We start from the raw sequence: 26,363 nt of genomic DNA, 5'->3' as shown, positions 1-26,363 counted from the left end.
GCTTCTGAACCTAGCAATTCAGTCTGGGCCAGACTGAAGGAGCTTTGCGATTGCTGTGTGCTAGTGCGTTGGTTTTGCTTTCAGGCAGGGTGTCATGTAACTCACTTTGTTAGACAGGGATAGCCTTGACCTCTAGGTGTTTTGAGATGGCTTACCATGCCTCTCTTAGGTTAGTTTTGTAGACATTCTCCCTCCTCCTCTTCCCCCCCCCCCCATTCTCTCTCACTCTTTTTCTTTCCTCTCCTGTCCGTTCCCACACCCCCACAGGGTTTTTTGTTGTTGTTTGTTGTTGTTGTTTTTTTGATTTGTTTATTTGTTTTGTTTTTTGGTGCTGTGTAGCCCTGGCTGTCCTGGAACTCTCACGTAGACCAGGATGGCCTTGAACTCACAGAGATCTACCTGACTCTACCTCCACAGTGCTGGGATTAAAGGCATGTGTCACACCACCCAGCTTTCTTCATTTTTCAAAGCTACTTCTTTTCTTTTTTTCCTTTTTTAAGTTAGCCACAGTGAGACCCATATGTAGTGCTAGTGTGTTGGTTTTTGCCTTGAGCCTGCCTCTGTCCCTCCTCTCCATCCCTCCCTCTCTTCCTTTCTCTCTCTCTCTTCTTTTCTTTTCTCTTTTCTCTTCTTTCCTTTCCTTTCCTTTCCTTTCCTTTCCTTTCCTTTCCTTTTCTTTCTCTCTTTTTAAAATTATTTTAACTTTATTTCATGTGCATCAGTGTGAGGGTGTCAGGTCCCCTGGAACTGGAGTTACAGACAGTTGTGAGCTGCCATGTGGGTGCTAGGAATTGAACCCAAGTCCTCTGGAAAAATAGCCACTGCTCTTAACTTCTGATAACCACTGAACCATCTCTCCAATCCCATGGCTGGCTATCTATCTATCTATCAAACATATATTATATATCTCTATATATTTTTAAAATACATATATGTGTGTGTGTTTTTTAATGTGTGTGTGTGTGTGTGTGTGTGTGTTTGGCATACTCCTGGAAGTCAGAGGACAACTTGGGTGTCAGTTCTCTCCACCATGCGGATCCCCTGGTGTTTGAACTCAGGAACTCAAGCTTGGTGGCAAGTGCCTACCTATTGAGCCATCTTATCTTTTACTCTAATATTTTTTTTCCAGATTAAATTTAGTGGAAGCTTTTGTAGAAGATTCAGAACTGAGGCAGACTTTACAGGAGGATTTACTTCGTCGATTTCCAGATCTTAACCGACTTGCCAAGAAATTTCAGAGACAAGCAGCGAACTTACAAGACTGTTACCGAATATATCAGGGTGTGAACCAGCTCCCCAGTGTCCTACAGGCTCTGAAGAAATACCAAGGTGATGACAACTTTGCTTTTCTTAACTCTTGCTTTTTTTTTTTTTTAAACTATTATTTTACTTTATGTGCATTGGTATTTCACCTGCATGTGTGTCTGTGTGAAGGTGTCAGGTCCTCTGGAACTGGAGCTACAGACAGTTGTGAGCTGCCATGGGGGTGCTGGGAATTGAACCCAGGTCCTCTGGAAGAGCAGTCAGTGCTCTTAACTGCTGAGCTATCTCTCTAGCCACAACTCTTGCTTTATTTATTTATTTATTTATTTATTTATTTATTTATTTATTTATTTCCTTGGTCCCGTTTTACTTCGCTCTCGCATGCTGGGCAAATGTACGGTTCTTTATGAAAGGCAGGTCTAGTACCCCCTCTGATGATTAGCTTCTCATAGGTTTGTATTCAGCTGTACGTTATGGCAGAAGCCGGAAGTCTTGAGATAATTTGGAATGTCTGCTACTTAGCATTCTGTGTGTGTATATTGCAATACTGGGGGGTTAGACATGACTTTGGCGCTTTTGAAATGAGTGTTCACCAAGACTGGTGGCTCAGTCCTGTATCCCAGCTACTGTGTAGCTTAGGCAGGAGAATAAATAGCAACTACAAGGCCTACCTAGGTTACAGAGTAAGTTCAAAACCAGACTGAGCATTTCAGTGAGATTCCTGCAGCTAAACAAACAAATAAGTAGTCCAGGACTCATGAAGAAGAGGCAGGTACATCTCTGTAAGTTTGAGACAAACCTGTTCCAGCCAGCCAGAGCTGTGCAAGCGTGACCCTGTCTCATAAAAAACAACCACCTAAATAAGCAGAAAGTAGGCCAGACATGGTGTGCAAGCCTTTAGATCCAGCACTCAAGAGGTAGAGGCAGGTGGATTTCTGAGTTTGAGACCAGCCTGGACTAGCCACAGAAGAAGACCCCATCTCCAAGAAAAGGAAGTAAAAAAGTAGCCTGGGATGTGGTTCAGTGGTCAAGCACTTGCCTAGCACACACAGTTTCTAGTACTTTGACCCAGTTAAAGAGCAATGTTACGTTACTGGGTTTATTATTATTAATGGGTTAGTCACATGGTAGCAGGCGGTTAAACAGTGCCGTTGCTGGACTCATAGGACAGTGTGTACAGTTGTAGCTGGCTATAGGAGAAGGGAACAGCCCAGCAGGAACGTGAGATATCAGGGTGTACATCTTGCTCTTTGGAGCCACAGAGCACAAGGTGGAGTCCTATGGGGACTTTTAAGATGTTTTCTGGGGGCAAAGTGATATGTCTTAAATGGTAGAATGCTTGCCTAGCTTGCACAAAACCATGGGCTCAGTCCTCAGCAGTGCGGAAGGAGAGGTGTGGAGGCACACTCCCAGAAGTCAGCAAAGGCCACCTTCGGCTGCTGAGAGTTTGAGCCTGGTCTGGGCTAGAGTTCTTGTCTCAAAGCCAAACAAACATTTATTTATTGTCCAGGGAGCATTTTCCTGTTTGATAACTAAGCCCCACAGCAGGGCTCTGAGAATTCTGCTCAGCAAGCTACTCTGAAATTCTACCACTTGTATGTTTACGTTTGTGTGTTTATTATAGTTAGGCTTTAACAAGCACACTTGCGCCTTAACAAAAGGAACAGGCAAATTGGGCTGTGCCAGAACCTGTGTTCCTAGTTCCTCTGAATGCTAGGTTGGAGGACTAACTGGGGTTTGAGTCCAGCCTGGCCATTCAGCAAAACCCTATCTCAACAGCAAGCCAACAGGCTGACTTAAGACTTGGTAGAATTAACTCCCAGTGCATATCCCGTGACAAGACAAAGGGTCTTGGTATTCTACAATTGAGGTCAGAATGAAGTTCTTAGCTAGGTGTGGTGGCATAAGCTAGCCAGTCCCTGAGTAGTAGAATCAGGAAGACCATGAATTTTGTGTGATCCTTGACTATATCGTGAGTGAAGGGACCGCGTACTTTGGGGTGCTCCTTATTGGACCCTGGGTTAGGCACAGACTGCACCCAAATACAAAGAGATCCTTTTTAAGCAAGGCAGAGGGTGATTGAGTCAGAATCCAGCAAATAGCTTTGCAAGTGTTAATTTTAAGAGGGAAAGAGTGGGGCGGGGGTTCTGCACTGGAATGAGCTGAGATGGGTTGACAAGTTCTGATGGGGTATTTAAACTAGGGTAGTCAAATGGGGATCTTTAATTGGTGAACCTTGGTGATCCATCTTAGGAATGAGTCAGGCATAAGAAAGGGGCGAAATAAGGGGATAGACCTTGTGACTAGCTTTAAAGTGATATAATCTAAGGGCTTAGCAAGGAAAAGGGGAGGGGGAAAGGGAAGGTCTCTCCGCCATGCCCCCGGACCTGCTAGAGCCTTTAATGTGAGTTCAAGGTCAGCGTAGACTGCACAGCACCCTGTCTCAAAAAAAGTTACTAACGTAAACAAATAGAATATTAGTGAGTAAGGTCAACTGACTTGACAAATGTGTGTGTGTGTGTGCGTTGTGTGGTTTATGGATGTAAACTCAGTGTGTGCACCCATGCATGCATGTGGCAAGAGCAACATGTCAGGTATTTTCTGTGCTCTCTGTCTTCCTTCCTGGGAACAGGGTTTCTCTCTGAGTCAGATACTTGCCTTTCTAGTGGGGTTGACTGCCCGTGAGGTGAGCTCTGGGGACCTGCACTACTGCTCAGTGAGGTCATAGGCAGGCACAGTCATGCCTTACTTTTTATCTGGGTGCTAGCATTTGAGCTTAACCCCCATGAAGAATAGAACAAGAGCCCTTACCTGTAGCTTTTACCCTGAAATGAATGTAAGTTTCTTTAGCATCAATTTCAGTTTCTATAGTGTTACTAAGTATCTAATATGTAAAGCATTTTAAGTTTCAACCAAACATCAACAACTCTGAGAATTATTAAAACAAACCCCTCGGGGGCTCAGTAGTGGAGGGTTTATGTGCCTGACTAGGTTTGAGTCCCAGTATTATGAAGTAGATCTTTTAGTATTATGGAAAATTTGGTTCTTTTCCAGATAGATTTAAATTCAGATTCATGATGACAGAATACACATTAAATTTTATCTTACCTTTAGAAACTTAAAATAGTTCTTGGGATCAGGCAGTAGTGGCACAAGCCTTTAATCCCAGCTGGCAGAGGCAGGTTAATCTCTGTGAGTTCAGGGCTAGCCTGGTCTACAGAGCGAGTTCTGGGACAGGCTCCAAAGCCACAGAGGAACCCTGTCTCAAAAAACCAAAAAAAGAAAAAAAAAGTTGTTGGGATGTCCCGGTTTCCATACTCTGATTAATTTCTGCTCTTTGTACCTCATTTTCCCCATTGTATAAATGAGTAGCATTTGGATTTCCATATTATATAATTTTGTCAACTAGATCATCAAACAACATAAGGTGATTGACAGGCATTAGGGATGCAGTAGGACTGTGGAGATAGTCTGTCTAAACAATAAAGTCAGCTATTTTGGACTTTGTTTTTTTATGTGTTTCTCACCTTATAAAGTAAACAAATACCCTTTTGTTTTCTGACAACTCAGCCCATACTTTTAAAAACATTCAGTTACCTAATTTATTTATTTTGGTCTTTTTGAGACAGGGTCTCATGTACCCTGGCTGGCTTGGAACTTGCTGTGTAGATCAGGCTGGCCTCAAACTTGCAGAGATGCCTGCCTCTGCCTCCTGAGTGCTGATATAAAAGGCGTGTGCTGCTGTCTATCTCTCTGTGTGAACTAGCACTTTTAAATTTTCCCATTTGCTGTATTTTCTTTCTTTTTCTTTTTCCTTATTCTGAGACAGGGTTTCTCTATGTATCCCTGGCCCTTTTGGAAATCAAGCTGTAGACCAGGCGGACCTAGAACTCAGAGATCCATTTTCCTCTGCTTCCTGAGTGCTGGCATTAAATGCCTGTGCCACCACTGCTTAGCTACATTTGCCCTGTTTTCAAAAACAGATTCTAAGGCTGGGCGTGTGGTGCACACCTTTAGTTCCAGCACTTGGGAGGCAGAGGCAGGTGGATCTGAGTTTTAGGCCAGCCTAGTCTACAGAGTGAGTTCTAAGACAGCCAGTACTATGTAGACAGATTCTGTTGCAAAAGACAAACAGAACCCAAACTCAGTCAATACAGAGTCTGTGTCTTTTTGATACCAATCTCTTTCTCTTCCTGTTTGAGTTTCTGAAAGCCTCTTCACCCGTGTGCTTATTTCCATCCTAGAACACGGGACCAGGCTGGCATTTGCTGAGTTAGCTGTTTGCTGCTAAGTCTGAAGAACAGATGCAGCCTCAGCTGGTAGATTCTCTGCTGTCATCTTGTTCTGTTGTGTTCCTGGTTTCCTTGTTCTGTGGGTAATTCTATCCCTGTTAGTTTTGAAACGTTCAGCACAGTTCCTTAGTTTCACAGAGAAAACCAAACAGACTAATTTGTAATAAAAGAGAATAAAACAAGTGTGATATTTTTAGAGCAAAGTTATGATTTTAAATTATATTAGCATACATTATTTCTAGAAACTACATATAACTTGTCATCTTGCGATTCCAGTTTTGATTAATTCTAGGCTTAACTGTCAGTCTAGAAAAAAAAGCCTTGAAAGTAAAGTCTATTCCCAGTCAGCAGGGGGCAGCAACGGTACGGAAAGTAGATTTGTGGGATTAAAGTTTTCTCTGTAAGAAATAGGCACTTGCTGACTTATTTGGAGGTTCTAGCAGGGTAATACAGCTGCTCAACACCCTTTACAAAAGAGCATCTCTCTCGGGGAAGGTGGCTGTGTAGCTTTAGTTGGGGTCCCATGGAGCGTGAGGGAAGGAATGACACCTGTCTTCGTTACTGTCCTGTTTCTGTGAAGAGACACCATGACCACAGCAACTCTTATAATATAGAGTGTTTAATTGGGGCTGACTCCCTTACAGTTCAGAGGTTTAATCCACTATCACCATGGTGGGGAGCATGATGGCGTACAGGTAGATGTGGTACTGGCTACATCTTGATCATAGACAACAGGAAGTGGACTGAGACACTTGGCAGTATCCTGAGCATAGGAAGCCTCCAAGCCTGCCTTCACAGTGACACACTTCCTCCACAAGGCCACACCCACTCCACCAAAGCCATAGCTTCTAATAGTGCTCCCTATGTGGTTATGGGGCCAGTCACATTCAAACCACCACAGCACCTGTCCAGCCAGACCAGTTCTGTCCTCAGAGTGACGTGCTAAAGCTAGGCCACTCTCACAGTCATCTCAGAAATGCTGGGTATAATCTAAGGGACAAATTTTCAGCAGGCTAAACAGCTCACCAGCTAGGTGTACAAATTATTTCATGCCCAAATTAGCCTGGATTTTTGTTTAGGATATTACTGCTATCTTAAAAAGTCTCGTTTTGTGTGTATTTTGCTTATGCATATGTTACATATACATGTGTCTGTATATGTACTGTGTTCGTGATGGGTGCTCACTGAGGTTAGAAACAGGTGGTCAGATCCCTTGGAACTGGAATCACAGACAGTGGGTGCTGGGGATCGGACCCTGATCCTCTGGAAGAACAACCAGTGCTCCTAACCATTGACCCATCTCACCAGCCAATTTTGATTGCTATTGCAATTTTGATGGAGATGAATTGAATCTTTAGGTTGCTTAATACACCGTTTTCAGTGTTCTGTCAGTCTACAAGCATGGGTGTCTTCAGTTCATCTCTCCACCCTGACACTTCACACTTCACCTGACAGTTCCTTTAGGAAGCTTACAGTTCCCAGCATGATCTCTGAAATCCACAATCCTCATTTGGTAACTGTAAGTGTCAAAGTTAATGGCCAGTGCTTGATTATTTCATGTTTCCTGTGCTCATGTCCTTTTAGCAGGTGACTACCAACTGTGCTTTGTGCTTACGGTACCACAAGACTGAGTAACAGTGACAGCTGTGGTCCTTTCTCTTGTGGAAAGTCCTTGAGAATGGAAGGGTAGAAGAGATAATAAGGAAATAAATAAGTGAGACTTTCATATGCGTTGTAAAATATGATAAAGAAAACTGCAGCCTAGGGAAATGCTAGGTGCAGTCAAAGGCATCTATGATTTTTTTTTTTGGTGGGGGGGGCGGGTTTCAAGACAGGGTTTCTCTGTGTAACAGCCCTAGCTGTCCTGGAACTAGTTCTGTAGACCAGGCTGGCCTTGAACTCACAGAGATCCACCTGCCTCTGCCTTCCAAGTGCTGGGATTAGAGGTGTGCACCATCACTGTCCAGCTTCTCTGTCAGGACTGGGGAGACAGCTCAGCACTTAGGAGCACTGGCTGCTCCTCCAGAGGACCTGGGTTTGATTCCCAGAACCTACTTGGTGGCTCGTAGCCATCTGTCAATCCAGTTCCAGGGCATCTGACGCCCTCTTCTGGCTTCCTGGGGTACCACATAGAAAACCCATATACTTAAGATTTTAAACTTTGAAGAAAGGAATTGCTGTTATGTGTAGTGGCTGACAGCTGTAACCCTTGATAAACTGAGGCAGGAGGGAGGAATGCCATGAGTTCAGAGCAGTTGGGACAGAGTGAGCAAAAGAGATTACTTTCTGACGTCGGACCAGGATGATGACACAGAGCCAACTTCTAAGATGTGAGAGGCTGGGGAGCTACTGTATTGGCCAGGGAGGCATTTAAGGCTAACAGGGTTAGATGTGTGTAAGGGGTGAACTAAGGGAAGTGGTTAGTTACTAGACAGTGACCAAGAATGGTAGGAATCTAGCGTGGTTCTCTCTCCTTAAAATTAAAACAAAAGGCACTTACTTTAAAGAAAAAACAAGACAAAACATTATTTTTCTTTTTCATTTTTGGTTTTGTTATTGTTTTTTAAGATATGGTTTGTTTGTGTAGCAGCCCTGGAACTGTAGACTGGGTTGGCCTTGAATTCACCGTGTTTTACCTGCCTCCGCCTCCTGAGTATTGAGATTAAAGGCATGTGTTACCCTATCTGTTGGCAGGGTGTTTGCTTTTTCTAGAGTCCAGTTTCAGTAAATTGCAGATTTGCACTGAGGGTTGGAATTCCGCCCACGTGTTTGTTGCTAGGCTTTCTTTCCTTTTAGGCACAGGCAGACCTTTTTTTTGTACCCTTCGTCTGCATATCTTAACATAGCGGAAAGCAAGGTGGACATTAACGCCCGAGATCTTTGTTGCTAAGGTTCGTTCTTGGTGGGAGTAGTTTTTGTTTTTTTGAGACAGGCTCTCATAGTATAGTCTAGGCATCCTCCAAACTTGTGATTCTCCCACCTTGGTGTAAAGTGCTGGGTTGCAGGGTCACACCGCTGTATCCCATTGAAAACATTAATGAAGTAGGGGAAGAAATTCGTTGTATGATCTAGTATCACTGTTTTGCTTGGCTGCCATTCATCCTTTTACCAGTAATTTCTAAGCCAAGGGGATAAAGAGCCAGGCATTGTAACACAACAGACACTATGTAGGCAAAGTGTTGTTTACAGTCTGTCTAAATGTCTCACACGTATGTACTGTTTTCTCAGTGTGTCAGAGGCTGTTGTGATTAATAATGAAACATGACTCCATGATAGCTTTCATAATTCTCGTTCAAGAGCTACTGAAATTGAAATTTATTACTTCAGTCATAAATTCAGTGTGCCAGGGAACACTTGCAGAATTCCTGTAAGAATTTATTGGCTATGAGGAGTAAAAAAATCTTTGTGTCCCAAGTCGTAATTGTAGATAGGGTTTTCCTGCCCTGGCTGCCTGCTCCCAGATAGTCGACACAGAGGCTTAGTATTATTTATAAATGCTTGACCGATAGCTCAGGCTTGTTAATAGCTCTTGCACTTAGATTAACCCACATTTCGTACCTGTGCTTCGCCACGTTGTTCATGGCTTGTTACCTCATTTTCTGTATGTCCTGCTTCCTTGGCGGTTGGCTGGCGTCCTTTCTGATCCGCCCTTCTCCTTCTTCGACCCATCCTTCTGAGTTTGGCTTTCCCGCTAAACTGTTCAGCTGTTATCCTGTCCAGTCAGCTTGTTTATTATACCAGTCATAGTGACATATGCACACCGTATACAGAAGGATTACGCCACACCAACCTATTCCTAGTGGTTGTGTACAGTAACTGCTCAGTGTGGAGTACTGCCTGGGTGCTGCTTCATGTACCTGTCCTCTGGCTGGTCGTCATTGTACTAACAGGGAAAGAGGGCTTAGGACACCGTCGCAGATGAGGAAGCCAAAGGGCAGAAAGCTTGGGGCTGGCATCCAGCTCTGTTGATCCTGTTCCCCTCCTCTCTTAATTCCCCAGCATGACTCTTACACATCCAAGTTCAGTTTAAATACTTGACTTGATTTAGCCTCTGTTAACTGGAACACCGTGTTGTTAATGGAAATTAGAAATGTAAATCAGAGGTCTTATTTTAATGGCTTTGACTTTGTCTTATTTAGATCTGCAAGAAACAGTGTTCATTTAGTCGTAATTAATGTTTCTGCATCACTTATGAAGGAGATGACAGACACGCAGGAAGGCAGTGCATCCGTGGGAGGCGTGGGCGCTGCTGCAGTATTTCCGCGTCTGTAGAATTCAGTGTTCATCTTGATTAAAACTTGAAAGTAGAATTACGTTTGGAGACCTGCACAGTTTGTGCTTTGCAGTCCAAATGGTGCTCGTTATTTTAGTTTTGCTGTGAGCTGTTATTGTGTTGTTATTTTTGTTTTCTCTTTGTTTTAGGAAGACACGAGGCACTGTTGTCAGCAGTTTTTGTGACTCCTCTTACTGATCTTCGTTCTGATTTTTCAAAATTTCAAGAAATGATAGAAACAACATTGGATATGGATCAGGTATGCGGTTTACATTTAATCCCACAGCAAAATACTTTTGTAAAGGAAAATAAGCACAAACAAAGCTAAAAAGAGCACATAAGAAAAAAATGTCTAATTTCTCTTGAGGTTTTTTTTTTTTTTTTTTTTGCTTTTAAATGTGGCACCTTTGGAAGCCAGTCAATGTAAATTTAAATGGCAGACAGGGAAGAAATGGATTCGATAGGCGGTCCTGGGGCTCAAGCCCAAGGCCTTGAATGTGGCGGGCAAGCGTCTTATCCCTGTGCTCCATCCAGCCCAGTCCAGTGATCACCTGAGTGAGGAGAAAGGCCGCGGCAGTGGCTGTTGAGTGTGGGCGGGCACGGGCCACTCTGTCCCCTGCCTCGGCTCAGTGCAGGATTAAAGGGTGCACTACTGAAAGAAGTTAGGGTCCTAAGTGACCCCGAATGTTCAACGAATTACATTTTAATTCTAAGATAGAAGGGATTTTAGTTGCTGGGGAAGTTGGCCATGGTGTTTGAGTTTAGGCGCAGTGTGGACTATAATGTAAAAAAGTAGAAGTTGGGGTAAACAAAAACTTTACTGTTTTTCTTGTAGAGAAGTTGTTTTTGGGAGGTGAGGTTAATTTGTGCTTAAAATGTGCATAAGTGGTTGTTTTGTTTTGTTTTTAAGACTTATTTGTGTTGTGTGTGTGTTTGCCAGCATGCATGTCTGCACTGTATATTCTGGCCCTCACAGGAGCCAGAGAGGTCATCTGATCACCTGAACTAAATGCAGATGGTTGTGAGTTGCCGTGAGGTGCTGGGACCCGAGTCTGGATCCTCTGTAAGAGCGTCAGGTGCTCTTAACCACTGATGATCTCTCCAGCCCTTCTTTGGGTGTTTTGAGACAGAATCTTATGTCCCGCTGGCCAAGGCTGGTCTCCAACTCAAGGCAGTCCTCCTGGCCTCCCATTTTAAGTGCTGGGAGTACAGGCGTGCAACGCACTATCCCTCTTGAAACTTTTCTAAACTTAAAAATAAAAACCTCAAACACAAAATAAAAAAAAAAAAACTTGGGCAGTGCTGGCGCACGTCTTTAATCCCAGCACTGAGGAGGCAGAGGCAGGCGGATCTCTGAGTTCAAGGCCAGCCTGGTGTACAGAGTGAGTTCCAGAACAGGCTCCAAAGCTACAGATCCCCCCCCTCCAAGACCTAAGCTAAATTTCCAATTATTTGACCATGCAAGAAATTTGTACTCAAATTATTGATATCCAGGTAATGCAGGTAATGATTTGGTTGGCTAAATTGTTAGTCTATGGTTCTTAGTACTTGTAGACTTATTTGAGTTAATAATTTACCTATGTGATCTTGATTTATTTTGGTTGTGTTAGGTTATGTTTGTTATTTGTATTTATGTGTGTATGCAGGTGTGAGAGCGTATTCTAAAAAGAGTAAAATAGCAATTATAGTTTAAAAAGGCTAAGATAGGATAGATTTTAATTAGAATTGCTAGATCCAATGAAACCCTGGTTTCATGAACTCTATAATTTTAATTTAATCAAAGCCAGTTTCCTTTTTGGCCCTAAAATGGTTCCCAGGAGCTGGTGAGCCAGCATCCTGAGCCCTGCCATGCACCATGATGGGGCTGTTTGAAGCAGTGGTTGTGTGGAGTAATGGTGATTATTGCCTGCGCTAAGCATGGTTGCTTACAATGTTGGCTTCCTCCAGAGGGGGTGAGGACTGTTGTGCCCGGTCACTGTAACTGGAGGCGCTCACGGTTTGCACTCGAGAGCGTACCTAGTGTCCACGTCCACGCCTCTAACCTTATCCCAGGTTATAAGGCAAATTCAAGCTTTAACCGTTAACACAGATATTTGTAATGATTTTCGGCATTTAAATTACATTTTTAGAACCACTTTGAGAAATCCTCTAGGGACTCTTCAACTTTCCTATCTAATCTTTGAAAGCCTCACTGTTTTCCAGCTGTGCTCTGAGTTCATGTGATGAAGGAGGCTTCATTTACTCAGTATGCTGTGCCCCCTCCCCGCCAGCTTTCTAAGTGTTTCTGTGGCTGCTTTCCATAAGTCCTCTTTTTTTCCTACTTTTGAAATAAATGTAGATCAAAATTATCCTAAGCCAAGATTCCAAGAAGGCGTTGATTTTTCACAGAACTAAACACTTTTCCTTTATTGGTGTTTTAGTGAATTATATCAGTTCTTTTAAGATTTTTTTGACAATTTTGACCATGTATACTATTTATCTTAAACATAATGCAACCCAAGTCTTTCCACTGTCATGTCTTCTTCATTTTTCCAATGACTATCTAGTTAGTCCTGCCTGCATGCTCGTGAGTGTGGCGCCATCCAGTGGCAACCTACCAAAGGCCACAGTCCAGAAGACAAATGACTTTCCCTTCCCTCCGAGTCTGTAGAGGAGCATCATGCACCCCTTGTGTCCGTGCTAGAATGTTTACTGGCTTGACCTTATTACTTAGCTAATTATTCTCTCTCTCTCTCTCTCTCTCTCTCTCTCTCTCTCTCTATATATATATATATATATATATATATATATATATATATATATAGTGTGTGTGTGTGTGTGTGTGTGTGTGTGTGTGTGTGCGCACGTGTAGACATCAGAGGACAATTTGAGGGAATTAGTTTTCATGTGTGTCCTGCAGCTCAAACTCAGGGTGTCAGGCTCGGCCACAAGCACCTTTGCTTTCTGAGCTGTCTTCCTGACCCCAGTGGTTATTTTTAAAGATGCTGCTGTACTTGTTGAAGATGTGTTGTCCCTCTCCCTGGAGTTCAGGTGTTTGGAGAACTTAAGGCTTGAATTCTTCTGAGTCGTCTTTCTATTTCATTGTTTTCAAGCGTTGCCGATTCTGTGCCCTCTTCTTGTTGTTGTTGTTTTACTTCGAGTGTGTTGTGTGTGCAGGTGTCCAGGGAAGTCAGAAGAGGACATGGATCCCTTGGAGCTAGAGTTACCGGTGGTTGCGAGCCACCTGCTGTGGTTACTGGGAACTCTGGAAGACAGCGAGTACTCTGAGCCACTGAGCCATTTCTCCAGTCCCCTTTTATTTGTGTGGTGGGGGAGTGGGCTTGGCGTGTCTGGAGGTTTATTAAGTGTTTGACATTTTACTTCCCTTCAATGTTTCTGTTTAACTGAATGCATTCCTCAGGTTTAGGAAGGGATGATTTACTCGTTTTGGTTTATTTCCATTACCAGTTATTTAGAAGAATGCTGATCTGTGCTTGATCTGTGCCCATTTTCAAACGTTCTTTACCCGCTCAAGATCGAGCATGTTTCTAGCTTTGGGGAAAGTAATGTGGGTTTGTTTTTCTTTCCTTTTTTGTTATTTTTTTGGGGGGGGGAGGTTTCGAGACAGGGTTTCTCTGTAGCTTTAGAGCCTGTCCTGGAACTAGCTCTTGTAAGAACAGACCAGGCTGGCCTCGAATTCACAGAGATCCGCCTGTCTCTGCCTCCCAAGTGCTGGGATTAAAGGTGTGTGCCACCACCGTCTGGCTTAATGTGGGTTTCTTACCAGTTGAACTTTCATTGTTATTTAGGTATGACATCTTGAGTGATAATTTTTGTCTTGGATTTGATTTTGTGTAATAGAAAAGATAGCTTGGTCTATCGCATGATAAAGAATTTCCCCTATGTGGTCACTTTGGTAACACATATACTAAAATTGGAATGATACAGAGATTAGCGTGGCTCCTGTGCAAGGATGGGGTGCAGGTTCAGGAAGCGTTCCATATTTATAAGCTTGGAAACAAAACCCAAAGTTTCTGACTGCTTGTGTAAAAAAAAAAAAAAAAGGATTTCTCTGCCTTTGTGAATCTTTAGGGTTTAAGTTACAAAGCTTCTGCCTCGATATTGTTTCTAGAGTTAGCATGCTCTTCTGTTGGGCAGTGCTGGCTGCTGTGTCCAGGGTCCTGTGTAAATAAATACACACTAGACAAACTCCACCACTGAGCTGGGACTGTAGCCCCACTGTGCCCCTTCGGTAGCATTTTAGCCTACTGACATATTTTGTAGTTTCCCTAATCTTTGAATTTGCATCAGATTGTTTTTTTGGTTCTTCCTTACCCATTGTCTCCCTGGAATAGTCCCACAGTGCAGCTCAGGCTGACTGTAGGCTGCTGCTTTAGCCCACGGTGTGGGTTACAGGTGTGTACACAGCCCTGGTCTTACTTTTGCGTTGATTGGGATTTCTGGGTTTGACGCTGGGAGCTGGTGTATAGAGCCATCGGTTTCTGAGAGTCTGCTACTCAGGCTTTTTTATTTGCTTGAAAATCTGCTTTTCACTCCTGAATTTAAGGGTCCTTTAGGTACATGGTCCCAGGTTTGTAGTTCTCCCTTAGTTGCCGTAAGTATACTGTGCTGTGATTTGTCTTACTGATCGTAGGTTTTGTTCCAGATGTTATTTCTGTACACCCAGAGGTTTCTTTCATTCTCTTTCTTTATATTACATTTATTCACACACACGCGTGCACACAAAAAGCACGTCATAGTATGCATGTGGAAATTAGAGGACAATTTGTACAAATCTTATTTATTATGATTTTGATTTTTCGAAACAGGGTTTCTCTGTAGCTTTGGTACCTGTCCTGGAACTAGCTCTTGTAGACCAGGCTGGCCTTGAATTTACAGAGATCCACCTGCCCCTGCCTCCTGAGGGCTGGGGTTAAAGGCGTCCAACACCACCACCCAGCTTTTTTTTTTTTTTGGATACAAGTCTTATTTTAAAAATACATGTATTTACTTAATTTAGGTATACATGTGTGTCTGAATTCTATGTGACATGTGCATGCAGGTGCTTGAGGAGGCCGGAAGAGGGCTTTCCATCCCCTAGAAATGGAGTTAGAAGTAGGTGGCTGATGGGGTAGCTGACCAATCCCTTGCCTGAGGGGCATGGCCTCTCCAGGGCACAGAATACCTTTAAAAGATCCGTGGTTGGGTAAGCTCCTCTCTCTTGGTTCCCTGCTCTTCGCTGGAGCCCTGGCTCTGTAAGTTTCTCCCATTTCCTTCCTTTATTAAAGCTGATTATTTCGGACAAGGCTAGTTTGGTTATTTCCCATTGCCGGCTGACCACGCACGCTACAGGTGGCTGTGAGTTATCTGATGTGGGTGCTCCAGACTAAACCAGGCTCACCTACAGGCCCATCCTGAAGAGGGCCTTTTCTCATCACGGTTCCCTCAGATGACGCACACTTGTGTCGAGGTGAGAAACTAAGCCACACAGCTGTCATATGTTGAACACTGTTCCTCCTTCTCATTTCTGGACTTCTGCTGGAGCATGCTGGGCTGTCTCTTCCCTTGCCAGAGATGTGTTTAGTCCAGCAGTTTTTCCGTCCAATGGTTAGTGTTCCAGTTCAGTTTAGCTTCCTATCATCTCAAGTAGTAGCTGCTTTCTCACCGTTGCCCTGAATGTCTTAATATTTAATTTTCCTTATCTGAAGTTAATTAAAGTGTGTGTTTGGTGTTGGGGAAGTGCATTGTAGATGCTCTGTTGACACTCTCTGCCCGCAGTGGTGCCTGTAGCCTTCTTTGGGTCTTGGATCTTAGGCTGTACACTGTTTCCTGTTGAATCTCTGTACGTGTGTGTGTGTGTTGGCGTGTGTATGTGTGTGTGCATGTGTGTGTGTACATGGTTGTCCTGTTGGCTTTTTCTTCATGCATTTCACGAGTGTAGATGGTAAATTTGTATTTAGCTGGATTTTGTATGAATTGTATATATCTTCCCTGATTTCCTTGAAGTCACCCGCCCCGAGTTGCCTACCTGTACTCCCGAGAGTGACTAAAGGCACGTACCACCATGCCCATCCCCAGAGAAGCTTTCAAGCTTTCCTCTCGGCCTGGGCGTCCAGGTTTATTCGGGTGAAGATTTAGCGGTGACTGAAAATAGGAACAGTGTGAGTAGGGGTGGCTTGAACAGTGGCGGAGTGGTGGTGCCGTGCTGAGATGAGGGCGTCAGCACCGCCTAGTGGGGCAGACTGCACCCCTGTGGCAGGACCTGGCTCCTGTCTTGCGGCCCCACCACTGCTGAGCTTGTGTCTGTCTTCAGATGCAAGGGGACTCACCGTCTTTCCAGCCCGTCAATGTGTCTTTTATTTTGGAAATGGAATACATGGCTTTTGCTCACATTCTCTTGGCCTGGATTGATTCAGAACCCCACACCTGGTTCTGAGGGAAGCTAGGAAAGATTATTTTTGATCTCAGTTATATGTTTTACTAAAAAAGATCATTTCGACCACAATAGCAGCAGGGGCAGTGAAAAAAAGCCAGCAGCTCACATGGTTTTGTTTGCCGGCATACATTGTAGGTCGTTGTCATCCAGACTCCATTATTGGTAGAGGGCTTCTGCCTTCACTCTGCTCGATGCTGAGTGTTAGTCAGGGCTGTATCGCTGTGGTGAAACACCATGACCAAAGCCACTTGGGGAGCTTCATCATCAAAGGAAGGCAGGACAGGGACTCAGGTAGGGTAGCATCTTGGAGGCAGGAGCTGATGCCATGGAGGGGGCTGCTTACTGGCTTGCTTGCTATGACTTGCTCAGCCCATCTTTTTCTAGAACCCAGGACCACCTGCCCAGCACAGTGGGCTGGGCCCTCCCACATCAATCACTAATTCCCTACAGCTGGGTCTGTCTATCCCCTGTCATTCTCATAAGTGTTGGTACTTATTTCTGAATAATCATCATCATGTGTGTAAATGACTATTGATACTCTGCTCTATTGATAAAGTATTATGCAGATATTGTATCTTCAAGTGGTGCTGTAGATAGCTGTATGGAGATTTTATCTAGCTGTTTATGTTTATTTTTGCTTCTCTTTCATTGTTTCCGTAGATTGAATTTCCAGGGGTAGAATTGCAGTGTCAAAGAGAGTAACAAATGCCCTGAGTCTTAGTGTATTTTATTATTTATACAGTGTTCTGCCTGCAGGCCAGAAGAGGTCACCAGATTTTATTTTATATACAGATGGTTGTGAGCCATCATGTGGTTGCTGAGAATTGAACTCAGGACCTCTGGAAGAGCAGCCAGTGCTCTTAACCTCTTAACCTCTGAACAATCTTGAACCATCTCTCCAAACTTTTGGGTTTGTTTGTTTGTTTTTTGTTTTGTTTTGTTTTGTTTTTCCAAGACAAGATTTCTTGTCACGCCACCCCCTGCAGAGTCTGCGTGATCTCTCACGTAGGCTGTGGCACGAGCTTCAAGGACGAGTGCCCACGGAGAACGTGTATGTGCTGTGCTTCCTGCATTGGAGCCCTTGCATTTTTTGGCATTACCTGCTTATGTTCTAAGGAATACAGTTTGGTTTCTTCTGGAAGGGAAGACAGTGTGTTTAAGTTTCCAGAGTCTACTGATGAGCCATGGCCATATACAGGAGTATATGATGCTGATGGAGGAAGATGGGTTAACATTCAAGGAAAAAGGGTTTCCAGCTTTAATCTGGTGCTTAGTAAATAAAGAACAAAAGGCAAACTTAATTGAACAATTAAGACAGATTCAACAAAGATGGAATAAGAATAAAAGAGAGAGATGATGCCTATAATCCATGAGATTGGTTTTGGGGAAAGTTTAAAAAGGAGTTAAAAATACGGAAAAAAGTTCTTCTATATAGATTACAAAAATTTAAAAAAACTATAGACTGCTTGCCCGCAGCTCAAAATGTCATAAACTCATAACCTAAATAAAGATTTATATCAAAACTAATGCCAAGCCATGTCTAGCATGACCAACCACAGACTCACACTGGGGACATCTGTCTAATGAAATTCTATTCTCGTGTATCTGATATAATGATTCTAAAAATAATCTGTATCACATAAAAAAATACATGCAGTTAAACAATTTTTTTCTATAAAAAGGATAAGTCTCATGCCTAATAAAGATGCATTCAGATGCAATTCCTTTGAGTCTTGTGTCTGTCATTCACCGACTCCTTACCCACCTATTCCTGAGACCCTGTCCCATACGTCCCAATACCCCGGCCGAGCTGCTCCATCACAGTTTCTCCTTGTAGCCCTGGCTGCCCTAGAACTTGATCTGTATGTAGACCAGGTTGGCCTCAAACTCAGCGATCTGCCTGCTTCTGTCTCCTGAGTGCTGCCCAGCTGCTGCCCTGCCCCTTTTGAAAGCAGTCTCCCAGCGTCCGCTCTCAGCAGAGTGTGGTGTCTGCTGCGGTTTCTTGTTCAGGGTGGGGGCAGGGGCAGGAGGTGGGAGGAGAAGCTGAGGTGGGAGGAGAAGCTGAGATGGGAGGAAAAGCTGAGGTGGGTTGCTGCGCAGCGGGAGCTTGGACAGTTACTCCGTATCACAGCGATTCCCTCTCCCTTACTTTGCTGCTCATTTTAGGTGCTTATGCATGCTCACTTAATGACCTTAATACATAATGTGCAAAGACCCGCCTTGACAAAAAGGAATTTTATCCTTTATGTTTTTATATTTTTGGTAAAACTATAGAATTATCTTTCATCTTTAAAAACATGTCTTCAGAATTTTAGCTTTTAGTATTTTATATAGTTGAAACATTTTATTTTAAATATTTTATCTATTTTCTGCTAGCTTTCTCTAATTTGATTTTTATTTCTTATGTAGTTCACTTTAGGAATGTGAAGCTGTGCTCTGATTAAGTGGATAATAATTAGGAGCAATTTGTTTCAGTCTTATTTAGTGAATATGTTTTTGTCATCTTGTTTTAGAAAATTGACTCACTCTCCTATTAAGCTTTTATGTATAATTGTCTATTTAATAATTTTAATGCCTGGTACAGATAGACTGCTCTTTAAAATGTTCCTTTATAATTTTATTTGTTGAAATTTTAGTCATTTGTTTTTTAAAAAAGAACAGTCATTAGGGTTGACGAGCTCTTAGCATCTGATTTAAGTGCCTGTTTCCATGGGGCCCATCACTTGAAACCAGTTCCACTTAATCTTCAAACAAATTGCCTTTATAAAGGTCTCTCATAATAAAGACTTGACAGTTTCATGTATGTCTTTGCTCTTATAAATTATAGTCATTTTTCATTACAGCTTCTTGTTAGTTAATAATAGGTGCAAAAGCCAGGCATGGTGGTGCACACCCTTAATCCCAGACCTCTGGAGCAGAGGCAAGCAGAGCTCCACAGTGAGACTCAGTCTCCAAAGAAGTAATGTAGGAGCAGCTTACAACAACGGTGTTTAAGAATGCCGTGACTGGGTTTGACCCAGCGTTCACTCTCTCCCCACCCCAAAAATGTGTTTTAAAATAATGAAATCTGGATGAACTTTGGGGACTTGTTTTGAGCCGGGGTCTCGTTTAGCCAGACTGCCCTCCATCACAGGTGTGCCCTGCCATGTCCAGCTGCACTGTATCTGACTGATTTTGTGTGTATGGTGTGGTATATATGTCGATGAGCTCCAGGGCTGCTGCTGGCCCTGCCTCGGGTTATAGGCACACACACGGGGCTGGGGACTCAGAATGTGTTCTTATAACTGAGTCATTCCTCTAGTGCCGCAGCTGAACTTCAATTTGAAGAAAACCGGTTTTTAATTTTTTTGAGATAGAGTTTCACTATGAAACTTTGTCTGGCCTGGAGCTCACTGTGTAGACCGAGCTGGCTTTGAACTCACAGAGAGCTTCCTGTCTCTGCCTTCTGAGTGTTAGGAATAAAGACCAGTGCCACCATACCTGGCAAGTGTAAAGGTTGGGGAGGGGGAGTATTTATCTGTGGGAGGGCAGCACAAATGTGCTGGTCAGAGGTCAGCCTTTGAGTGGAATCCAGGAGCGGCGCTCAGGTCTCCAGGCTTGGCCTGTAACGTGTAGCAATTCTCTTACCCACTGAGTCATCTTGCCTGCACTCGCTAGATAACGGTTTCCTAAGCGTGGTCGTTGTGGGTGATTGGGAATGGGGTGCTGTGCCGAGTTAGAACTGTTATTTGAGATTCTTCTGATCTTTGGTTTGGGAAAGGCTGCAATTTGATGATGGTTCTGAATATTGAACATTCTTTAGTAGGAAGGGCAACATTGGGTGTGTGTGCATCTTGTTATGTAGCTGTTTCATACGGGTAATTCCTGTGTTTCTGGAACTCTTAAGCTATTAAAATGTTAATGAGTAGAAGGTTCTCAGTGTTGTCTGAGTGACTCAGGGGTGGCCAGTCACACTATTAGCACCTTTACGTAGGTGGAAGAAATGGAATGCTTCTTAAAATCCGTCTTCACCCCTTTGTTTGTATGACTCGGCGACTCCTTTTCTGTTTGTAGGTGGAAAACCATGAGTTTCTTGTAAAGCCCTCGTTTGATCCTAACCTGAGTGAACTAAGGGACGTGATGGACAGCCTGGAGAAGAAGATGCAGTCTGTGCTAATAAGCGCAGCCCGGGAGCTTGGTAAGAATGATCATTCTTAAAGTGTTCACACTGGTGCCCGAATCCTTTGCATTGCCACCCCGCGAGAGCACTTGCTGATGGCACATGGTAACTGTTGGACATTGGAACATTCTAAAATTCTGTTATTAACCCTAGTTTTATCTGCGCACGGCTCTCTGCTGTCCCATCTCTGCAGATGAGATCTGTCCATCGTTGTTGCTATTAAATTCAGTTGCTGTTCTTCAGCCAACAAATTTCTGTATAGTATTTTTGGTTTTTAGTGTGGTTTAATAATCACTTTGAGAAAAATTATGAGCAGAGGCCATGATAGAAAATTTTACAAATCTTCCATACATAAAGTTTGCTTGCTCTGTGAAATTTACTCTGCTTAACAAGAATAAATCCTGGTTCTAGACTTCGGTTGTCCAGCCGCAGTTTTGTTTAGAAATTGCATTTGGCCACTTTCAGTTCTACCCCAATTTTCAAACATTCTTTGGTTAGAGAAGCCTGGCCTGGGATGGTAGCTTAGTGGTTAAAGACACTAAACCACCAAGCAGCCTGATGGCTGTCCTGGGACCCACATGATGGAAAGGAAAACTGACTTCCATAGTTTGTCCACTGACCTTAGCACACGAACTGTGTGACACAGTTCCACACACACACGCATGTGAAAATAAGCCAATGTGAAAAAGAAGCCCTGTGTAAAACTCCTTAAGCACAGACTGTACCATAACCATTTCCATTGGCATCCAACATCTGGAGCTGTGTGCTGCCCACGACTGGTCCTCTGCCCCCTTGGGTGGGTTTACCCATATAAAGAGCATCTTCCATGTTAGAGGCCAGCATTCGTAAGAAAGGTTCGGATTCCATAGGTATATTTTGCATGGTTTCCCAGGGAAGTGGGATTCGCATCTTTCCCAGTGAGATGATAATTTCCGGTGTCTTGCCCTGTCATAAGTGTGTTGCATTCAGATGCAGTGACTTTGACCATCTACACTGAAAAGAGTATGTGTTTATGACCTAATTGCTCTTTCTGATCATAAAGGATTGGACCCTAGCAAACAGATTAAGTTGGATTCCAGCGCACAGTTTGGATATTATTTTCGTGTTACCTGCAAGGAAGAAAAAGTCCTTCGCAACAATAAGAACTTCAGCACAGTGGATATTCAGAAGAACGGGGTTAAGTTCACCAACAGGTCCGAGAACACGATGTTCTCTCAAGCTTTTGGTAGTTGATGGGTTCTGATAAAATTGAATGTTTTTGACAAAGAGTTTTTATTTTTTACTTTTATTGTTCACTTTTTTTAAACAAAAACTAAGAGTCAAGCTTTGCTTTCTTCCAAGAAGCTTATCATATAGTCAGCTCTGCTAGCTAGGAGGCCTGCTTGTGTCTGGAGTCCCAGTTCCACAACGGCTGGGGGATCGCAGTGAGTTCAAGTGATGAATGAGATCCTACCCAAAGCAACAGAAACAGACTGTTTCCCCCAGCTGTCTCATCATTTTCTAAAAAATCCAGATAGCTTCCAGGACAGGCTCTAAAAAAAAAAAAAAAAAAAAAAAAAGCTGCAGAGAAACCCTGTCTCGAAAAACCAAAAAAAAAAAAATCCAGATAGGTCAAATAATTAATTAATGTTTCTGTGTCCATTGAGCTAGTTCCTCTTGTGTTCTGCTTTATTTTTGTCCATTTTTCTTTTTTTTTTAAAAAAAGGTTTATATCTTTTTTTTTAAGTTATATTTTGGTATGTGTGACTGCAAATGGGTATGTACATAAGGATCCAGGGGCCTTGGGTCCTCTGGAGCTGGAGTGTTAGGTGACTATGAACTGCCTAACGTAGGTGCTAAGAGTTAACTCTGGTCCTAGTAGAGCAGCAAGCGCTCTTAAATGCTGAGCCATTTCTCTGGCTCCTTATCTGTCTATTTTTCTAGGAAAGTCTCAGTATCGTTTACCAAGTAGAAATAAAAAAAAAATCTGATATTTCAGCTGAATGTATACATTAGTGAAGGGAGATATTTAACTGCATTACTGGGGCTGTTCACTGTATATTATAGCTATTTTATGTTTGCTGCTGAAAAAGAACAATTTTTTTTCTTTTTTTTTTTTTTTAACTGATCTTAGGAAGTTTTGGATAGACTTATTCATAGGTAAAAAGTTTTTCGTTTTTTGCTTTTTTATTTTTTATTGGATATTCAAGACAGGGTTTCTTTGTGTAGCCTGTTCAGGAAGGAGCTTACTATGTAGACCAAGCTGGCCTTAAACTCACAGAGATCCTCCTGTCTGTGCATTTTGGGTGCTGAGATTAAAGGTGTGCATTCCAACACCCTGCTTGGTTGCCCATTTTTCTACTTGTATTTCCAGTTTTAATTTTCATTGTTCAGATGCTTCATAGACAAATATGAATATATTTTGCGTAATGCACATTACTTCTGACAAACATTTTGATATTTTTAATAATGCCATGTTTTGATTTGCAGTGCACTGTCTTCTTTAAATGAAGAATATACTAAAAATAAAGGCGAATATGAGGAGGCCCAGAATGCCATTGTTAAAGAAATCGTCAATATATCTTCAGGTAAACTTAATAGAGCATTGAATGCTTTCAATATCACGTTTTTTTCTTCTTTTTTTAATAGAAAAGCATCAGGACGTTTGAAGATCGTTTTGCTTATGTTTTCATTTTTTATTGTTATGTTTATTTAATCTGTATTGTAGATGCATGTGTGCTTGTGGAGGCCAGAGGACAACTTGCGGAGTTCGTTCTCTCTCCTGCTGTGTGGGTCCAGGGACTGAACTCTAGTGATCAGGTGGTCAGGCTTGGTGGCAGGCGTTTTTCTGCTCAGCCATCTCCCTGGCTCTTACTTATTTTTTAAGGCAGTATCGCCGGTCACAGCTCGTCTCGTAACTCCCTAGCTGAAGTGTCCTTTCGAGGGCTGAGATTGAAGGTGTGAGCCACTATACAATGTTTGTGTTAAATCTGTCTGGAGGTTCACACCATAGGGTATGGAAATGAATATCACTGAAAAGTGAATACAGGTTATATAAGACCAGCTGTTGGGAATTCTGTGTGCTGTTTCATAGATTTTCATAGTCCTGTTATGCCATTGGGGGTGGTATTTTTTTATTTGAAGGGACAGTGTGACTTGCTCTGTGTTACCTGCCTAGGGAATGGCGTGAGTCTGTGTTTAGTGTTTGGTGGGTGGTGATGTGTGTTAGTTTGAAGGGTTTAGACATAAGCTTTGCAGAAATATCCAGGAGGTGAGTGCTAACAGCAGCAGCTGTGGGAGATCTGGATTGTGGGGCCATCTTTGTCACTTGTGGACTCTTTACAAATGGTTCTTTCAAGGGTCATAAAAGGGACAAACAGGCTCTGTTCAAGATTAAGGGAGACCTGAAAGGACAGTCTAACTGAGTCAAAGGCCCAGAGGGGCAGTTGAGAATAGCTGGGCAATGGGAACACTACTATAAGATACTGTGACACCATCGTGGTCTAGCGCATACTTACGGCGGGATGGAAAAACAGGAAAATGTTTTTTCTGAGGGCTGTGTACTGAATTGTTTAGGAGTGATGAATCTTGAAAGACTGTATACATATTTAATTCTGTAAGTTGTTTTACTTTTTGTGTGTTTATAATAAAGCAAAAGAAACAGCTTAAGGTTTATTTTAATATGCTGCATATATTGGTGCAGAAATGAATGGGGTGGTTTATGAAGATTATATTCTTGCTTGATGATATCAGGTAACTGAAGCACAGTAATTAAGTTGATTTGTGTTCTTGAATCTAATTTGCATTTTGAAGAGCACTATAGATACTGTTTATTTCAGCTGTGAGTCTTCCTCCAAAATGAAACAGAAGCTGTTCTTCACCTGGCTGGGAAAGGCCTGGTTTTAGTCTCTGAATCTGGGGCTCCGTATCATTTGCCACCAGCCCGACTTCTTTAAAATGTGGTGGACAGTTTTAGATTTCCTTTTTCCTTTCCTGTCCCTTTCTGTGGGTTCAGTTTTTGACCCAGGCTAGCCTCAAAGTTGAGAAAAGATGCTTTTGCAAAAATTATTGGGTTTGTGAAATGGCTTAGAGGATAAAGGTGCTTGCTTGAGGCTGTGTGACCTGGGTTTGATCCCTAGGCCCCACACGGTGGGAGGAAAGACGCCAGAAGTTGTCCTCTGATGTCCAGATGTGTGCAGTGGATCGTGTGTGCACATGCATGCTCACACAATAATAAATGCCTATTTTTTAATTATAAAAATTTTATTTTGTTTTAAAATAGTTTAAAGATATTTTTAAGATAGTGTAAAGTTTGAAATAGTTTATACATTGCAGGCTACCCTCTTGCCTCCCAAGTGTTGAGATTACAGCCCTATTCAACCCATGCATGCAGGTGTCTGCAGTGGCTGGAAGAGGGCATTAGGACCCCTGGAAATGGAGTTGTAGACAGTGTGCTGCCCTGTGTGAGTGCTGGGCACTGAACTCAGGTCCTCTGCTGGAGCAGCCGTTGTTCTCGACCACAAAGCCACCTCCTCAGCCCCAGTGTGGTTGAAATCTTAACAAGTTTAAAATAATAATATGGAGTGGGAGTGTAGCACAGCTATAAAGAGCTCGTCTAACACGCACAAAGCCCTGGCTTTGTTTCTACCACTTCAAATTAAGTGTATTTTAGTAAGTTCTACATTAATGGTTAATTAATTTTTAGAGGTTCTTACTGCTTTCTGATAATACAGTGTGACACTTTCATTTCCTTCCAAACAACAAAGCAGGAGTATAATTTTATAATATGAGATGATTATTTTATTTGGCCATTTTTAAGTTAATTATCACCAAAACATTACTTTTGTGTAGAACAAGATAATAAAAAAATGTAATGTTGGGGCATGGTGGCACATGCTCTTTTTTTGTTGTTTTGTTTTTGTTTTTCCAAGACAGGATTTCTTTGTTTAACAGCCCTGACTGTTCTGAAACTCGTTCTGTAGACCAAGTTGGCCTTGAACTTGCAAAGATTCTCCTGCCTCTGCTTTCCGAGTACTGGGATTAAAGGTGTGCACAACTACAGACAAGTTAATTTCATAACTCGGGAGACAGAAGCAGGCAGATCTTCGAGTTCAAAGCCAGCCAGCCTGGCCTAGTAAGAGCATAATCAAAAAAGAAAAAAATTGAAGCAAATTTCCAGCCATTTAAACAGAAAATCTTATGTATTCTTAAAGATGAGCTTTTTCCTGGACTCTCCAAAAGCACTGCCCTTGGTAATCACATGGTTATGAGATATTTGGATTGAGTCACATGATAGGTTATGAGATATGCGGATTGAATCACATGATAGGCTATGAGATATGTGGATTTGCTCTGTCAGCCACTCCATTAGCATTTAGAATCCATTCTGAAATTTTGGTCATTACTGTCTTCACGTCTGTTTCCTAGCCCATGCTAGGGAGTTGTGTGTGATGGCTTTTAGTTCTAGTGCAGTGGCAGAGTGGGAACTTAAACGTGTGCTAAATGGCTATCAGGGGTCAAATTACGGAGAAATCCTCTGCGTACCAGTTGAACAATTGAAACTCAGCTAATATTCTTACAGTGGCTGGCACATTTCTTGTGGTGATCCTAACACCATCATCGTGGCTTTCCTAAGTTTCCCAGCATTTAGGGGAACGTAAGGCTAGAAAAACATTTGACACTACATTGAGTTTCAGACTTTTGTTTAAGATTTATTTATTTATTTCATGTGCATTGGTGTTTCGTCTGCATGTGTGTGTGTGAAGGTGTCAGGTCCTCTGGAACTGGAGTTACAGGCAGTTGTGAGCTGCCATGGGGGTGCTGGGGATTGAACCTGGGTCCTCTGGAAGAGCAGCCGGTGGTCTTCACTGCTGAGCCAATTCTCTAGCCCCAAGTTTCAGGCTCATTTCATTATAGCAAACTTGTCAATTTTTTAAATGGTCTTCAGCTAAACTTTCATTCGAGAGTGTATCTTTGCTGTTT

The 26,363-nt window shown here is 42.6% G+C and overlaps 1 protein-coding gene and 1 non-coding gene across 2 annotated transcripts in view; both read left to right on the top strand.

Moving 5' to 3' along the window:
* Msh2 (mutS homolog 2) overlaps positions 1 to 26,363 on the top strand; it is a 54,363-nt gene that overhangs the window by 19,656 nt on the left and 8,344 nt on the right. The window contains exons 7-11 of the mRNA XM_038319068.1: positions 1,130 to 1,329; positions 9,978 to 10,087; positions 20,297 to 20,420; positions 21,445 to 21,595; positions 22,872 to 22,969. Coding sequence (XP_038174996.1) covers positions 1,130 to 1,329; positions 9,978 to 10,087; positions 20,297 to 20,420; positions 21,445 to 21,595; positions 22,872 to 22,969 — 683 coding nt within the window. The remainder of the gene's footprint in view (positions 1 to 1,129; positions 1,330 to 9,977; positions 10,088 to 20,296; positions 20,421 to 21,444; positions 21,596 to 22,871; positions 22,970 to 26,363) is intronic.
* LOC119808518 lies at positions 13,712 to 13,815 on the top strand. Its single transcript, XR_005284455.1, has one exon. It is a non-coding gene; the product is annotated as a U6 spliceosomal RNA (small nuclear RNA).

Source organism: Arvicola amphibius, chromosome 2, assembly GCF_903992535.2.
Source record: "Arvicola amphibius chromosome 2, mArvAmp1.2, whole genome shotgun sequence".
Lineage (NCBI taxonomy): Eukaryota > Metazoa > Chordata > Mammalia > Rodentia > Cricetidae > Arvicola > Arvicola amphibius.
Note: the sequence above shows the minus strand (reverse complement) of the source record. Positions and strands in the feature narration are given on the sequence as shown.